General features: G+C 37.5%; 4 protein-coding genes across 5 annotated transcripts in view; 2 read left to right on the top strand and 2 right to left on the bottom strand.

The window, feature by feature from the left end:
• Positions 1-2906: 2906 nt before the first annotated feature.
• On the bottom strand, positions 2907-6206 carry LOC113345855 (histone-lysine N-methyltransferase, H3 lysine-9 specific SUVH4-like). Its single transcript, XM_026589512.1, has 13 exons — positions 6078-6206; positions 5938-5976; positions 5277-5331; positions 5088-5188; positions 4860-5003; positions 4612-4710; positions 4367-4506; positions 4186-4277; positions 3945-4095; positions 3719-3824; positions 3454-3630; positions 3175-3339; positions 2907-3068 (listed from the first exon to the last, which is right to left on the bottom strand). The coding sequence occupies exons 1-13, from the start codon at positions 6177-6179 to the stop codon at positions 2958-2960; spliced, it is 1482 nt and encodes a 493-aa protein (XP_026445297.1). The 5' UTR covers positions 6180-6206; the 3' UTR covers positions 2907-2957.
• A 1104-nt stretch (positions 6207-7310) lies between these two features.
• Positions 7311-8277, top strand: LOC113345915 (B3 domain-containing protein At3g19184-like). Its single transcript, XM_026589560.1, has 4 exons — positions 7311-7351; positions 7443-7570; positions 7682-7888; positions 7967-8277. The coding sequence occupies exons 3-4, from the start codon at positions 7709-7711 to the stop codon at positions 8219-8221; spliced, it is 435 nt and encodes a 144-aa protein (XP_026445345.1). The 5' UTR covers positions 7311-7351; positions 7443-7570; positions 7682-7708; the 3' UTR covers positions 8222-8277.
• A 1354-nt stretch (positions 8278-9631) lies between these two features.
• LOC113345956 (protein FATTY ACID EXPORT 2, chloroplastic-like) lies at positions 9632-12424 on the bottom strand. The gene is made up of 3 exons (XM_026589593.1): positions 11985-12424; positions 11238-11372; positions 9632-9971 (listed from the first exon to the last, which is right to left on the bottom strand). The coding sequence occupies exons 1-3, from the start codon at positions 12373-12375 to the stop codon at positions 9826-9828; spliced, it is 672 nt and encodes a 223-aa protein (XP_026445378.1). The 5' UTR covers positions 12376-12424; the 3' UTR covers positions 9632-9825.
• Positions 12425-17776: 5352 nt separating this feature from the next.
• LOC113345925 (peptidyl-prolyl cis-trans isomerase CYP59-like) overlaps positions 17777-18309 on the top strand; it is a 5124-nt gene continuing 4591 nt past the window's right edge. For both annotated transcript variants that reach the window (XM_026589567.1, XM_026589566.1), the window contains exons 1-2: positions 17777-17862; positions 18117-18246. In XM_026589567.1, the coding sequence (XP_026445352.1) occupies positions 18149-18246 (98 nt within the window). In that variant the 5' untranslated portion in view covers positions 17777-17862; positions 18117-18148. The remainder of the gene's footprint in view (positions 17863-18116; positions 18247-18309) is intronic.

Genomic DNA, 18309 nt, shown 5'->3' with positions numbered 1-18309 from the left:
TTTCTATTTATATCTAGGTAAAACATTTCAATTTCTTTACAGGTTTACATAGTGAGTGGAGAATCTGACAACCCAGGTCTTTTGTCAAGTGAGAGGGAAAATAACGCAGAAGAATGGCAAGAGGTTCTTGTCAGGAAGAGAAATGCCCGGTTGTCGGTTGAAGATAATGATTCAAGAACAGGAACTTTTCAAGAGAAGAGATGACTCCATAAGACGAGACCGAGCTAGAAATGTTGATGAAAAAACTTGAGTTCATGTCTCTCAGGATGTGGTCATATCCGATTTAGCTAGTAGCATTAATGCTTGAGTTTGGAATAACCTCTTTACTTCCTTCTTGGCTCCCTGTTTCTTGTAACTTCGGTGCACATTCAATTTCTTTTTCTAGACCTGCACACTGTGTTTTCTCATGATTGATCAATACGTAATTGTGTTCTTAATTTTTTTGTTTCCTGGTTTTCCAAGAACATAAGCATCTGTTTCAAACCTTATTGTGGATTGCAATTTTTTTGATCCAAGCCGCGAATGTAGATAGCCTACACGCATTTGATGGACAACCGTTTTGGTGAATTAGTCATTTTGAAACCACTACACACAAATATAGACTTTAATCTACATACCTACCCACGAAATTTTTTTTCTTCTCAAAGAACTAGAAGACATGCAAATACATGATCTCAACTGTTGTGGTGTGACATTTGAGGTGCTCGCACGCATGATAAAAACTGACAAACATGCATTCTGCAAAGAGCTTAAAAAAGTTGAAAAAGTTTGCAACAGACCACCCATTTTAGAACTTTCATTCATGGCTAGATTACAAGAATACTTTTATATCTTTGATTCTTATTTCCCTTCATCTATAAATTGAGCACAACCATCATCCCCATTCCTTTATCAACAAAACGTTTAACAGTTCATAAACTAAACATTTTCCATCCTACCATAAATTTCAATTTTCTAGCAGTGATGATGATGATGAAGAAGAAGAATACTTCTTACTTGGTAACGTTCGCAGCCGTGACTTTGTTAGCCATTATGATGATGAGCAACATGTTTGTGTCCAGGGCTGCTTGTGTAATTATGGAACTACAACCTTGCTTAAGCGCGATTACAGCATCGGCTCCTCCAACTGCACTATGTTGTGCCAAGCTGAAGCAACAACAATCTTGCCTTTGCCGGTATGTCAAGGACCCTAACTTTGGCAAATATATTAACAGTCCAAACACTAAAAAGATGGTACAGAAATGTGGTGTTGCAATTCCAAAGACTATGGAGTGAGTGTTCTCATTCGATATGAATGACTATCACTGGATTTGCTCAAATTAGGTGCTACTATGGAGTGAGAATGCTCACTCATTCATCAATAATCACTTGTATACTCATCGGGGCGAAAGAATGTGTGAAAGTGGAGACTAAGCGGTTGATTATCAGCCGTTTGGAAAAAAATTACATTGAGCGGCTAAACATATGCCTCTCAACCCTATTTTTAGAGTTTTATTATTTTAAAACTATTGGATGTGGGACCCACATCAGGTTTTATTATTAAAAAAAAACTACGGGAGACATAAGTTCAGCCGTTTTGAAGAGAATTTTTCTCTCCAAGCGGATAAACATCAGCCGCTTAGTATGTTAATTTTGAGTCCCACGGTCACAAAACACTCTTTCACTCAGTCACTCACTCAATTTGAAAGGGAATGAGTGTTAAAAACACTCATTCCATAGCCCTTGCTTAGGGTTCTTACCTTAAGAAGTAGGATGGACGGAATAAGTATTTAGGGAATGTTGTGTACTGGTAAATCCTGATGTCGTCCAAATAAAATGTCATGTTCGTGTAGTCACTCCATTGATCTGATCATTGCCTTTTTGATCCATCTAATTTACGGCAAGATACAGCAGATGGTCCATCCGTCGGTTTTTACCCTGTTCTTCGTAGCCATCTGCTAACTCTTGCAATCTGTATGTTACCGATACACAAATCCCTGGGTTATACAAGCTATAGTTATTATTAAACATCAGACCAACAACCGTTCATGTTGTTGGCTTATGGCTTATCATATCTACTCATGAATATTAAAAAACAACAAATTTTCAATCTGATCAAAGGAACACAGAGAGGCAGGCAATTTCATTTATAGCACATGCACTATGCAGAATTTCATTTTACACTGATGATCATGAAACTTAGATGTTGCCGAGCCGACAAACTTCCACTGCTTTGTACATTATAATGTTATCTATTCCCGAATGTACATTAGCTAGTGGTGATCTGTTTTGCTATGTTGTCAGAATGCTATCCAAGAAAGTAATGTAATCACTTAAGATACAGCTTGTAGCGGCCATCTTTTTTTTGTTGTTGTTGTTGTTCAGTATGCTTGATCAATTTGCAGATTGAGTTTTGATGTCTCTAAACAATTACCTCAGTGTGGTTCGTGATGTATTTATAGTCATAGATTGAAGACAAGACGGAAAATGTGGGAGAGGTATTATGGCATTGTGGGTTGTCTGTGATAGTGCAGTTGTTGACACAAAACATTACATTACTCCAAATTAAATTCTTTGCCTCAGCTTCTTCTATTCTTCATGTTCCAGTTAGCCCATGGCTGATTCCAGTTAGCCCATGGCTGATTCCCGTCAGAAAACACCTCTGAGTGCAGCATATTCGAACAGATAAGCTTATGCCCGTTGCACGGTAACTTCTCCTCATCATGCAGTGTGATGTTTGGAGTACTGATCCAAAGGGAAAGCAAAAATATGAAATGGGTAACTATTTCTCTCTTTTCGGGTGAAGTTGGCCGGTAATTCCATAAACAATTTTTATGTGAAATAACGGTAAAATTAGTGCAAAGTAACTTAAACAAATTATCTGATGTAATTTAAAATCAAAAGCATTTGCTATCATGTCAGCGCTCATACAATTCCTACAAAGAAGACCTCATTACAATATCACTCATCTTAAAGACCTACATCAGACGCTTTCGACATCTTCTGGACGAACAACGGCATTTCACCATCTTAATCTGGCCATCTACTTTAACACTGTTTATCTTGTAGTTGTAATCATAAGTCAGCTCCTGCATTGAACATATAACATCTTCTATTTATTGAATGCTAAAAATGATTTACAAATCGTAAGAAGCTTTTGACATGTTCAGGAGAAAGATATAGAATAGTATTTACCTCCATCGGAGCTATATCCTTTCCAGCAAATAAGGATATCCGTGCATAGTTAATGTCATGGTGGTGGCTCAGAATACGTTGAACGAATAAATTTGGATCACAGCTGTGATTAATGAAGCGCACAAAGTTCCCAACTTTCTCCCCATCTATGCAATAATTGGCATCCTGAAAAGGGAAAATAAAAAATTTCAGTTATAATCAAGACTGGCCAGTAGAACTAAAATTTTCAAAGAAGAGAATGCACATCACGATATTAATACTGGGAAAAGTAGTACTTACCCTTGTTGTTCTCTTCTTCTTCTTCCCCGGTGGATCGATATCAAAGAGGTACGTATCAGGTTTTGTATCTGCATCCTTATCCGTCCGGATCTTCCCCACATATTCGCCAAGGTACGTGCCATCATGAATAAAGTCCCGTGTTCTCACACCCCAACCTTTCTGTGGAGTGCGGAAGACCTGTCAAAGAACATTCGACGTTCGAAAACTAAGATTCTAAACAAGTTAGAACAAATCATTTAAACAGAAAATGTAAATGCGAACAAACCTCCAGCCGATATTGTAATCCACACTGTGTCTTTTTGATTTGACAACTAGGACCGCAAGCACAACGCTTTCCACATTCATATATTATTGGGATTCTATTCGGTAATCTAATATCATCAGACAATTAAAAGAGGTTAGACCATATTTTCATGATCCATGAAGGATGCTACCAAGCTCAATTACGTTGGAATTTGTTTAAAGAATTCATGTATGGATATCATGTTCACCTGCCATCCTCCGAGTATGGGTGCGTGACATTAAGCCGTGCGCAAGGACAAATCAAGGGATCTGAACAACTTCCTACACAATTGCAGCCGGCGGGGTCTTTTGGCCGATTCACATTTTTTGCAAATACCATAGATTTGCTATATCTAAAATCTGTACAGAAATAAGTTCGAAAAAATTCATTAACTCATAATGCCAGCTTGAACAGTTATAGTACTCCAACAGACAGACAATAAAACTTACTGGGGAAACAGAATGGCGCATCGTCAACCACATTGGTTGCTATAATAGGTATTCTCTCCGGGTCCTCAGCACTAATATCGTCACATGATATCCTTTCATGACATAAAACGAAAAACAAAGTTAGTTCATGCTTTAATATAAAGCAAATAATAAGAAAATTAGATTTTCTTGGAATTCATACCCAGCTATATCATTCAAATCCTCCAAAGGATAGCCGTTGAGAAGCCGATCTTGGTTGAGGGTCAATATTTGTCCCTCGCGACGGTTGAGACGATACATAACCCCGTTGGAAACACCCTCTTCGGCAAAACTTTTAACAACCTGTAATTGGAGCATTAGGTATTTTATCCCAAAACAGTACACAATTAGGACCAAAAACACAATTGACTAAATACATACATCCGAACACAGATCAGGGGGACTTACATCGTACAATCCATCGTACGTATGAACCATTCCAACAGATTTGTCCTCATGCTTATGTTTTCGAATTAATCGTAGAGGAATTCGTTGCTCCTCATTGTTCTGCAAAGCCGAAATAAATGAAAAATATCACATCTGATAGCGAGAATGACTGACAATAAGAAAGAAAAATAGACATGGTGCATTAACATTTATTAATGTCACTACAAGGACTAATGTGATACTGAAATGAGGATAGGTATATAACAAACCTTGAGAGCACGAATTTTATCGTCAAAATTCAGGTCACTTTCAGTGATACAGTACTCGACTACTTCTTCATAACACCTCATCGACAACACAGCAATTGAAGTAGCTATGGGGTAAGTATAGTTTCTGTATTCTTCCTGCTCCGGCTGAAAAATAAACAAACAATATTATTGCAGCAAACTACAAAATTTTCTATAAGAATCAACTAATTCATCAAATGAGTCACTTACGAAATCATCTTGAAAACCATAGTTGACTTCATTATCGTGACTATGAAATCCAACTGCATCCAGTTCGCCCCAAGCGAAAAATTGTTGGCCAATACCAACCCCTGTGCATGTATGACAATAGAAGATTACAAATAAGCATGCCTTGATGGACAGATAGATATAGATTAAATAGCGTGGACTGAAACATACCTGGAAGATTGCCGACTTGTTTCTTTGGAAACAAAATGGCACCCTCGTTTTGCATCTAGCAAAATGGAAGTTCAAAAAAAAAAGTACAAAACCCTTAATTAGTATTGCATAAATGATCAACAATATAACTTTTTGGAGGGGATCGGGCAACAAAATGTTTCGACAGAACCATTTAACAAATCTTATGGATCGTTAGATTTTAAAAAATCTAAGAGAGGAATCCAAATTTGCATTTTTCATCCGTACAAAATGAAACGGCATTATTTTGATATATATATTTTTTTAATGAACAAAGCTTATGTATAAATTTATCTTCCCGGTGGTCTACAACAGAAGCTCAATCAACCACTTCGCTTCAGGGCATGAAATTATGAAAATAATGATTCACCATTTTCATATATAATCTTTATAGAGAAATAAGTAGACTTATACCTAGGAATTAAATTAGGAGACAAGTAGAACCGTTTCTATATACCAAACAGAGAACATCTTAAATGCAATCTCATTTGAAATTATCTTGGATAAATCGGGTTTAAGGGCTTAGAAATTTTATTAGAGTATTTTATCAAACGTTTTGTTAGCGGATCCCGTCCCCTAACTTTTTAGGTCAAAAAAATAAAACAAAAAGAAAGAAAGAACTTTATGAAGCTGCGGAACTTACCCTGGCGACTGCATTCTGATCGGGAAGATCATCACCATCCTTCGTAATTAATAAGTTAAGGAAAATGAGTTGATAGATACGATTTGATATAAATACATAAAAATTACCAGTGAACAACTGCATAATATAAGACGACTTACCCTGCAAAGTTGGTTATGAAACTCATAAAACTGGTTTATTGTTGCTTGTACGGCGGCATAATGAAGATCTCCAATTTCTTCTTCTGCTGGTATTCCGGCCATTTTCTTCTGATGTGATAGAACTGAGAAATGAATATACTTAATATATATTACTATTAGGGTTTCGTAGGAGAGGGATGAGTGGGTTAGTGGTGGGACGATAAATGGGTTTCAAAGGAGAGGGATGAGTGGGTTAGTGGTGGGACGATCGGTAGTTAAGGATGATTTATCGAAATAATCCTACATTTATTGGGTTATGCGGATAATCCCAACTAACCAAATATATTTATTTGTACCGTTGAGATCTATAATTTAGGAAATCCATTTTGGAAAATCAAAATTTAAAAATTTATTTGGACGGTCACTCAAGTCGTGGCTTATGATCGGTGGACTTGGGAGAATATCGAAGATTATATAGTCGTTCAGAGAATCAGAAAAAAGAAAGAAAAAAAAGGAAACGAAACATTGTGAAAATCAAACGTTTTTACTAACTTCCCTCCTCTCTTCTCTCATAACACACATCATCCCTAATCCACAATCCCATAATTCCATAATCTCAAAATCAAAAAACAAAGTAATCATAAGTGCTCATTTTCTTGAAACCACACAATGGCAATCACTTCATCATCATGTACAATGACCAAAGATTTGGCTGTGAAAAAAGTCAGTATAGTATCACCAGTTTGTTTTTTTTTTGTTTTGTTTTTGTTTATCAATGATTTGATTTGTTCCGTATATATGAGGATTAAGTATTTGATTGTATAGATTTGTTGTATCTGATTGCAAGCTCGGTTATTGGGTTCCATCTTCAATGGAGAAACACTCCATGGTTGTTTATTTTCTCCATCACTTGTCAGATTTAAATACGGTGTTTGTTCGGTTGATTAGTAATTTCTAATGTAGACTAGTTTCAATTAATAAGGCATCTAATATAGGTTTGCTTGTTGTGTGTGTATAATAAATCCACAAAATTGTCTGACATTAAATCCAAGCGGGTGATGCTATCCTTGTTAAGGTTTTAGCTGTTGTATGCGATAAATGCACTAAGACTATGTCAATCTTTAATAGCAGCTGTTGTATTCATGTCACTTGAATCCATCGAATTTGTTCTTTTGAATTTTGAGAATGACCAGTTGTGTTGTTGCTTGAGTTTACGGTATATATTTTAATCCGATTAATGTAATTATTGTGCAGGTAAACATTGTCAGTCGTAAGATCAAGAAGAAGAGTGCAAAGTAAGTCTATATATCATTGTGTCCGTCTTTGATGATATTATTTACGAGTTAAAAGATAATTACTGATTATGTTATTTTCCTGAAATTACAGAAAACCAAAGTCCAAGAAGCCTATGTCTCCAGTCCAAGTGAAAGCTGAAGAAAAATTGCGCTCCATTTTAAAATTAGATCTTTCGAAAAGCTTTGTCAAGCTAATGAAACCATCAATTGTTGGCGGAGGTTATTGTTTTATAAATATCTATCACGGATCGACATTTGAAATACGAATTACGGTGCATGGTGTTAAAGAGACATATTCTAACCATCAAATTGGTTTAATTTTTGTATCAGGGACTCCCCTCTGAGTTTTGTTCCTCCATGCTACCAGAAGAAGACACTGATTTTACTTTGGTGGATGAAGACCTTGAAGAGTACACTGTAAAATACCTTCCGGCTAACAAAGGGATGAGTGGGGGCTGGAGAGGGTTTTCTAACGCACACAATCTAAAACCACAAGATGCTTTGATCTTCCACTTAACCAAGGATACAGAATTTAAGGTATATTATTATCTAGTTTTTCCACAACGAAGTTGTGTTTTTTTGATATCCAGGTAATACATTTAAATTTTTTTACAGGTTTACATAGTGAGAGGAGAAGCTGAAAGTGAGAGGGAAAATGATGAAGAGGAATCCCAAGAGGTTCTTGTCAGGAAGAGAAATGCCCGGTTGAAGATAATGATTCAAGAACAGGAGTTCTTCAAGCTAAGAAATGACTCCATCAGAAGAGACAGAGAAATGATGATGAAAAAACTTGAGTCTATGTCTTCTCAGGATGATCAGGTCAAATCCGATTTAGCAGCTAGTAGCATCAATGCTTTGAGTTTAGAGTAATAATAGTCCTCCTTCTGGATATTTTCATGTTGCAGTCCCCGTTTTCTTTCAATAATCATGTTCTTAATATTTTGTTTGATTTTTGGGTTGCGCGTTTTTTTCCATGCATGCTGCAAATGTACGTTTTCCTACACACATTGGATGGACTAAGCATCAGGTGAATGCCTAGCACTAACAAAGACGCCATGGCTTGCGCACACTGGGTGAAAAGCACGATACGCAGAACTTTTAGTTCATATGAAACCAACACTTACAAATGTAGACTCTAATCTACATACCTACCCACAAAATTTGTTTTCTTCTCAAAGAACTAGAAGACATGCATGCCAAATGGATGATCTCAATTCTCAACTGCTGTGGTGTGACACTTGAGGTGCTCACACGCATGATAAAAACTGACAAGCATGCATTCTGCAAGCCAGGACAAAGTTGAAAAAGTTTGCAACAAACAACCCATTTTGTAACGTTCATGCATGGCTAGATTACATGAATACTTTTATATCTTTGATTCTTCTTTCCCATCTTCACCATCTATAAATTGGGCACAACCCTCATTCCAATTCCTTCATCAACAAAAAAACAGTTCATAAAACTCAAGAATTTCCCATCCTTCCATAAATTTCGATTTTCTAGCCGGGAAGATGATGATGATGAAGAAGAATACTTGTTACTTGGTAACATTCGCAGCGGTGGCTTTGTTTGCGATGATGATGATGAGCAACATGTCTGTATCCAGGGCTGCTTGTGTAGCTACGGAACTACAGCCTTGCTTAGGCGCGATTACATCACCAACTCCTCCAACTGCACTGTGTTGTACCAAGCTGAAACAACAACAATCCTGCCTTTGCCAGTATGTCAAGGACCCTAACCTTGGCAAATATGTTAACAGTCCAAACGCTAAGAAGATGGCACAAAAATGTGGTGTTCCAATTCCAAAGTGCTAGACTTTGTTGCACTTGGAAGAGTCATGATGGTTCAATTAAGGTTTTTATATTATGAAGTAGGATGGACGGAATAAGTACAAAGGGTATGTAATGTACTGGTAAAACCTGAGGTCGTCCAAATAAAATGTTATTAATGATGCATCAATAGACAGTAATTTAGTCAAAAATTTCATCTTCTGTTTTCTTGAATTTACTTAGCTGATCAGTTCGTCTAATCACTCCGTTGATCTGATCATTGCCTTTTTGATCATTTAAGCCGTCTGATTTTTCGGCAAGATACAGCGATGATCCATCCATCTGTTTTTACCCTGTTCTTCGTAACTACCTGCTAACTCTTGCATATCTGTATGTTACCGATGCTCAATTCCATAGGTTATACAAGCTAGTTATTAAACATATCAGACCAACAACCGTTCATGTTGATGGCTTATGGCTTACCATATAAAAAACAGCAAAATTTTCAAGCTGATCAAAGGCACACAGAAAGGCAAACAATTACTATAGAGAGAGAATAGAGTAATTCATACAACACACATACCCTGCAGACTGTTCTGTGTTCAAAAAAACAAACAAAATAGCTCGACTGCACGAAGAAAAAAGACCAAAAACGGCTAAAGTATTATTATGCTTTGTCAGTACTGAGGCCATATTCTTGAGTTTTCATCCATGTAGCACACTTCTGACAATGCCATGAAGGTAACCAGCCGTCATCACAAGGGACACAACAGAGACAACACCTGCTGGAAAGACCTTTCCAGAATTTTTGAAGCGAGAACCCATCACACCTAGAAGAGCAGCTGATAACCCTGAAAATTATAAACACGGTATGCATGTACAATCAGAGTCTGTGATTAGGCAGTCACAAGTAGAACAGGTCAGTTATATGAGCGCAGCCTGTTCTTCAATCACGGGGGTTTCTTAGTCTGGCACATTATTGTCGTTCCAGTGATCCTTGGGACTCCCTATGTACTAACCTAGGCCTCTTTGCATCTCCTAAGGAAGTGGAAAATATGTGAATTGTCATACCTAGGGCACCTAGGCAAGCAGCTTGCACGCATTTATACTACATGGACGCAGCCTATTCATAGAATTACGGGGGTTTTCTGAATACGGCACACTATTGACGCCGCAGTGATCCTCGGGACGCATATGCACCCACCTAGGCCTCCTCGCATCTCCCTGAGGAAGTGCCCAATATGTGAATTGTCATGGCTAGGGAACCTAGAAGAGCAACTTGCACGCATTTGATTACAAAGATTTATAATTATGATAAGAGTTTGTATCCTACAGCACACAACTGGAAAAGTATTTGAATCCTTACATAGGCTAGTATTAGTAGGCTATGTTGAAAAGGCGAGCGCCTTTGGTGCCAAAGGCGCACTAAGCGTAGGACCAGCGCCTAGCAAAAAAAGGCGCCAAGGCAAGGCGAGGCGATGGGCTTGGCGCCTCGCCTCACCCAGCGCCTTTTACAACATAGTTAGTAGGTTCAGTCCAATTTTCTTAATGCTCATATAAGCAGAAGATGAAGAAAAAACAAATTGCTAGATAAGTATAAGGCCAAAAGTATTCTGTCAAGTTCAGTGACAAAGATCGACTCAATTCATCTTATGGGTACAGCCTGTCTCAGAATTACGGGGGTTTCTTGGTACGGCACATTATTCGTGCCCCAGTGATCCTCAGGACGCCCTGTGCACTCACTTAGGGCTCCCTGCATCTCCCCAAGCAAGTGGCCAATATGTTAATTTTCCATCCTAGGGAACCTAGGTGAGCAACTTGTACGCATTTAATTATTTCTAATTACAACAAGAATTCGTATTTGAATCCATACATTCCTAATGCTCATATTAGAAAAAAATGAAGAAAAATCAGATTGCTAGATAAGTATAAGACTAAGTGTATTCTGCCTAGTTCTGTGGGAAATTTCGACCCCATACATCTTATGGTGCATATGAATCTTCTACAATCTGATAAACGCCCCTATATGAGAACTTTATGGACTACAACCCTAGACTTTCGACACAAGAAGCAATAAAGAGCAAGAATGAAAAGTAAACCAGCAAAAAGTAACTCACCCATTCCCAAGGCCGAAGCAAAAACCGGGTTTGTAGGAAGCTGAGTATACACGTAAAACAGTAGCAAGGCCGACAATCCTCCTGTTGTTAATGACTTCTGGCTTCCACTCTTCAAGTAGCCCATTAATCCACCAACTGTTACATAAAACAATCAGAACTCAGAACTACAAATCAAACTAAACAGCAACAAATGCAAGTTATCAGTATATTACATAAGCCCCAAACGAAATGACCGAAACTATAAGCTAAGATTATCTCAGTCAGGCAAAAAGCAGATTACCAAGCTAAACAAGAACGGTGGTGGTGGCCGGGGATAGTTGGGCTTGTGTGGACCACCACTAACAGCAAATCACATTACCAAGAATGGTGGTGGTTGGTTCTTGACTTACGTGGTGGTGGTGGTTGGGGATTGTTGGGCCTGGGTGGATCCCCACCACCAACACCAAATCGCATTACCAGGCTGAACAAGTGATGGTGGTGGTGGTGATATTTGGGCATGTATGAAGTGTGAGCAGCCACCACTAACATCCACCACAACCAGCAACACCCATCACCACCACCACAAATCAATTAAATGAAAAAAATCCATCAATACCCATCCCAAATTTCACATAATCATACTAAATTTCTAACCCCCATTAAAAAATTACAGATCAAATCATCAAATCTATGACCTTTAAAATCAAGCAAAATTCAATAAAGCTTCCACCTTTAAAAATCAAAAACAAAAAACCCACATTCAATTACCTCCAACAAGAGCAGCATAAGCCAAAGTCAATTTCTGAGACATAGACATACCAACCATCTTCTTCTTCTTATCTCCTTCAAATTCTTCTTCTTCTTCACCTCCGTCACCACCACTTCCTCCGCTTCCAATATCACCACCACCACCGTCACCACCAGTGTTATCAAGTTCTGGTTGTTTTGGTATTTGGTATGTCTTCTCTTCAATTGTAGCTTTAACAACTTTGAAATCCCCCCTGATTCTCAGAAAAATTCGATTGGTTTTGAAAGGGGAGAAAGAAGGGTTTAATTTGAGATGGGTTTTGGGATGGAGAAATGAAGACTGTGATGAAGATGAAGATGAAACCCTAGTTGTAGTTATAATTGTAGGACTCGTTGAAGTCAATGACGCCATTTTTAGGTGGTTGTGAATTTTCTTCTTCTTCTAGTTGTTTCGTTTTGAATCTCGCATTGAGTTTGACTATGACTAAGCAGAGGAATGTTTTGCTGACTCTCTTCTGATCCGGGTCTGATTCGACTCAACCAAACAAGCTGAAGTGAGTCCATCTCGGATCTTGATACGGCTCGGTTGGGACCGAGTCACTGAAACAATTTTATTTCGACGAGATTTTCAGTGACATCTTGGAAACTTTATTTTCCAATTTTATACTCGTAATATGTAGTCCAAGAATTTTATAAAAAGTAAAACGGAAATTGTGTCAAATGTCTAAATATCTTTAAAACACGTTCAAATGGACGACTAAAAATTAGTATAGGTGAAATGGACACCAGAAAAATAGCAAGATGACACGGTTTAATAATCTCCACTAAAACCTTTACGATCCTAATGTAATACTACTCAAAAGTGGATAAACCCAACCTTTCTTTGGATGAATACTTATATGTTTCCAAAATTATGTATTATTCTATCTAAATAGGGGAGAAGAACGAAGACAAGTGATGTGTTGTAGAAGTGGTGGTACATAGGATTTGATTCTCAGAGTTGTAAAGGTTTAATTTTTAAACTAAATTTTTAAAATTAAAAATAACAATTAAACAAAGTTTGTGTGAAGATTGTGGAGAGACTTGAGTTAGGATTCCACTATTTACCACTATCAAAGTGATTTAGATTTACTAACGAGTAACTATAATCATGCAATTCACAAGTTCAAATTGTTCTAAATACTAATTTCTCACCCGTGCGATGCACGGATCTGTTTCTTGCATACGGAATGTTGGACTCTTATTATCAGGACCGGCCCTGATATATTGATGTCCCAAAGTAAATCTAAGAAATGATGCCCCTATATACAAAAAGAAATTGTTAGATGATTTTCTTAACACCATGATTATAAGCATAATATAATAAGGAGATGAACTAAGAGGAACAATAAAATTTATTAATCAGGCGTAAAAATTGCACTTCGGGGATTTTCCGAAGCAAAGTCTCTAATAATAGGCTTATAATCAAGTAATTCAGCTATTTCTCATTCAATGGCTATCATAGCCAATTCATTTAACCTATGTTGTTGCATTGTAGATCGAAGATACGTTTTGATTAATTTTAATTTGGAAAAGCTTTTTTCTACAAAAACAACTGTAACTGGTATATATATTTCATTCCTTAATGTGTGTACGTATCACATATTTCCTAATAAAATAGTCAAATCAATTTAATAGCCAATTAAGGGAGTATTCTCTCCGTAACTCTCTTTACGGGATATTTTCTTCTTTTTCTTTTGTTGCCCTTGTAATGCGTTAATAATCCCCGATTGTCATTAACTTTTTGAATTGAAACGGGAAAAATAATTTTTTTATGCCCCTGAACATTTTCTACCCGAAGTACTGCTTCTGCTGCTTCTGGTCAGGGCCATCCTTGCTAATTATAAAGAATATATAAAGAATATGAATATTAGACCCTTATTGTAAAGAATATAATAGTTTGGGCATGACCAAATGATACTCTTCCCACAAATAAAAATCAGTTCGATAATGTCTGAGTTGATGTGCGCATGGGTGAAATATGTCCCTGCAAAGATACAAATTTTTCTCTGAATGTCTGCATGAAATGCAATGTCTACTTTCGATGATCTTGTCAGAAGAGGTTGCAATATACAGAATATCAACTGCTCCTTATATATGCAATATAGTCCAAGAATATGTGTCTCATTTGCTTCTTCACTACAATTTTTCATACAAAGTCTGGAACTATTTCTTGGGAGGTTTTAGTGTCAAATGGGTGCAAGTTGGGTCAATTGAGAATCAAATGCAAGCTTGGAAAATTTAGAAGAGGTCGAAACAGGGGATAGGAAAATACGGCATCTCCTAGTTTTCACCACTGTAAGAGCACTATGGGAAGAAAGAAACATGAAGGTTATGGCCAACAAAATTCCCAGAGCAGAAGGAGTGATCATTAATGAAATTAAAGTTTTGATTAATCAATGGGTGTCTATTTTGATCCCAATTGTATATATTGTTAGTGCTCGATTTGGTGCTTATTTCGTTGTTTTATGTCTTTGTAGGTGTTTTTGGAGAAATAAGCTTTTACGGCGAAATTGGCTCGAAAAGTTGCTCGAGGTACCCCGGAGGACAGTTGCTAAACGGACCCCAAAATTGGCTAAGGAGCACCCAAGGTTATGTGTAACCCAAATTTTTCCACAACACCCAGATTTGTCCTCAACACCCATTTCCAATAAAAATATCTCTGGCAGTTTTGGCAATCGTGATTTGGAGGTGTTTGAGGTCGATTAAACCTCTGATTTTCATAGGATAGACTCCTTATGGGTCTATAAATCTGATATGGGTGTTGAAATCGATTATACTGGGCTCAATCGACGAATTTTTATCATAACAGAAATATATGGAAAGTCACGTGTGTGACCTGTTTTAGAGAATTTTATAGAGATTCAAGTGTTATGAACCTTCCCAAAGATTTGTATCTATCTAAGGAAGAGTTTAGAATAAAAATGAAAGCTCAGAAATGCGTAGAAATTCTAAAACAAGAAATTGCCGCAATTTTTCCGTGAAGAGAGGGGAAGAGATTTTGGAATATTTGGGAGAGACTTAATCGGTATTTTTGATATAAATAGATTGTTTTGGGTCATATAGAAGGGGTGTCTAGAGTTTGGGGACCTGAGGAGGGTGTCCATAAATTGCTAACAACAAAGAAACCCACCACCAATTTTTCACAATCGCTGATTCTTGCTTTGAAAATTTCAGATTGAGCTGCTACCACTTTTTTCCCTTTGATTTCATTAGGAGGGATGAAATTCAGATTCGATTTAGGAGCTAAAACTCTTGGATTCGGAGAAGATTAGAACTTTTCTCCAAACCGATGATGACCTCTTCATCGCCAGTGACAATAATCTCTAAGTTGCTTGGATTATTTTCCAAACCCAATTGTGAATTATTTCTAGGGTTTTTGATACGCCTTCCATTTGCACCAAAAGCTTCGTCTAGAGAGGTTTAACGATCTTTGAAGATTGTTTGTGTATGTACACCTTTCATCATCCACCACGTGTACATAAAGAGACACGTGGAAGGCATGCAAAACAAGATATCAAAGCATGATAGCAAGCATCTCATCAGAAGATGCACCGGTCAGCAGATCTGACGGTCAGGGACAGAGGGTCACAGAGATATGATGGCTCAGAGGAGCACCAGATAATACCCCTTGGGTATTATCACATCCATTCCCAAGGAAGATCCCAGATCAACGGTCGAGAGGAAGTTCGGCTGACACAGATGTGACCAGACAAAGAGACACTTGTCTGACACGAGCAGACATCCATCTACCCGCATTAAATACCAAAGAGATATACACGTGTCAATCAGCTCGTGGAAGAGGCGAGGATAACCCTTCGTATTCAAGCTCAGGCCGCAGCATACGCCGAAGACCTCTGCGTAATGGGCACAAAGCACAAGAAGATAAGAACACAACGGCACCTCAGAAGTAGGACCCACGTTCCAACCCTATAAATACCCTCTCCACTAAGAAAGAAGGGATCGATCAATTGAGAGTAATTAGAGGAGAATATAGGAGAGAGAAATAGGAAGAGTGAGTAATCCCCCTACTTCCGCAGACCTATGGATTTTCTAAAGTCATTCGACTATCTTTGTAACCATTCAATATATAGTGAAACATTAGCTCCGTGGATGTAGGCCTTAGCGCCGAACCACGTAAATCTGTCTTACTTACATTTCAGCACCTTACATTCAACATTAAACTTCATATGCTTAACATTTATACTTGATTCTTGGTTTATTCCTTTATTCGAACATTATTTACGATAATACTTGACTAGACAATGACAAGCCCGAAGGCTTCGAGTCGATGAATCGATATAATCATCCCCTTTATGCATACGACGTACAATTCTAGAATTTGGATGTATGCGAATATTGTTTGTGAACACGTGGATGTCTTCGTGATTTATGTGTTCACAATTTGGCGCTAGAAACAGGGACTTTGTCCCGGTAAAAGATTTATCTTATCCTGTGATTTCACCTTAAACGCGTGTTATGGTTGTAATCCTTTTCTGGTTTCAGCGTGCTTTCAAAACCTTTTTCATTCAGGGTTCATGGTCTTCATTTTCAAACACCATTTCAAAGCAGATAAATCCACGACTATCTATCACAGATTTGCACGTGAGGCGTATTGATACTATTGACCATGTTGATATTATCCTCCTTGATAACTGACAGACCCGAATAAGAGTCATGCCTATTCTTCTTGCTGCTGCTCTCCTCTCTTCTTCTTCTATAAGAAGACTGACCAGAATGGAAGTTTAAAGAAATGTTATCGTCCCCTCTTTTTCTGTTTGATGACCGGCCATAATTACTGTCCAAGGAAACATCTCGTCTGTTGTTGCTCTCCTCCTCTTTTCTGCTTCTTTTGTTTGATGACCTGTCGTAATTAATGTACAAGGAAATATCACGCCTGCTTCTCTACTCATCTCTTCTTCTTCTATTTGATGATGACCACCGGATGTAAAACTCCTCATCCTCCATTCTCCTCTTCACGGAACGACTAGAATAAAGGAAATCACTAATTTTCTCCTCCTTCCTTGGACTGGAATAATCCCGAACCTAATAATAATATAAACCAGAGGGATTATTTCAACAACTTATTGGAAAATTCTCAACAGATACAAAATTCTAAACCTAATAATATACAGAATCAGCTAAAGCATGATACAAAATCTAATATTAGCTAGGGCATGATATACAAAATCAACTGTTCAATCTTGGAAAATCTGCTGATACAAAATCTTGTGTGCAGTATTATTAACATAGTAATCAAATTCTACGTCCGATGGATTGATTTAGGACATATTAAGAGGCTTACACGACTTGATACAAATTAACAAAAAAGACCCTCTCTCCCCCTTTTCTCGAAGATGGAAGAAAAAAAACACTTTCTTCAAAACCTAGATCCTTATCCGTAAAGTTTTGGTTTGCGACGATCATCGGTGTTGTAACGTTGTGAATTAAATCCATTCCTCATCTCAACAGCAGCAAATAAACAAAATTGAGAATTTTTTTTCTAGAAGGAAGAGAGAAATTTGAGTTTAAAAATAAGAAAAGACATAAAATCTGAATTGAGTTTCGCGAGTGCCTAGGTTGTTTATATATAGGGTATAGAGAAGTACAGAAAAAGGAAATTTCCATTCACCGGTACTCCGGTCTGTACGCGTCGGGCTCAAACTTGCGGTCACCCGCAAAGTGAGTTGGACTGGCCCGTTTCTGTAGCCCAAGTCGGTCTTTGGTCCTTCTAGCTCCTGGCCCTTTTTATAGTCCTTCCCAATTAAACACCGCCCATTTATTTTCTGTCTCTAAAATTTTCTCTCTCGAAGCTCAGAGGAGTCTGAGTTGTTCTTCAGCTAATCTCAGTCTCAATCAGGTACACATTGAACTCATTCCTTGCATTGGATTTAGGGTTTATTTTGAAAATTTGAACAACAAATGATTTTAACTACACAAACAAAGGAAAATAAATTTTTTGGGTTTAGGGTTTTAATATCTTTCTCTTCCACCTTACAATCTGGTTGATTATAATGAATACTATGTTTTTTATTTATTTTTAAATCTGGGTTTATTGAAAAAACCTAATTCTATCATCTAATTGTTTTGTAATTACTGATGTATTATTGTTAGGGTTTGAGAAGAGACAGCATTACTCATTGACAATGTCGGTCATGATAACTACCAGTTTGGGGGATATTGTTATAGATTTACACACGGATCGGTGCCCAGTCACTACCAAGAACTTTTTGAAGCTCTGCAAGTAATTTTCTGTAACTTTTGGGTTGATTTCTCCTTTTTTTTTTTTTTTTTTTTAGAATTTGCC

The sequence above is a fragment of the Papaver somniferum genome, unplaced genomic scaffold (assembly GCF_003573695.1).
Source record: "Papaver somniferum cultivar HN1 unplaced genomic scaffold, ASM357369v1 unplaced-scaffold_84, whole genome shotgun sequence".
NCBI classification, from domain to species: domain Eukaryota; kingdom Viridiplantae; phylum Streptophyta; class Magnoliopsida; order Ranunculales; family Papaveraceae; genus Papaver; species Papaver somniferum.
This window is presented reverse-complemented; position numbering and strand designations above follow the sequence as displayed.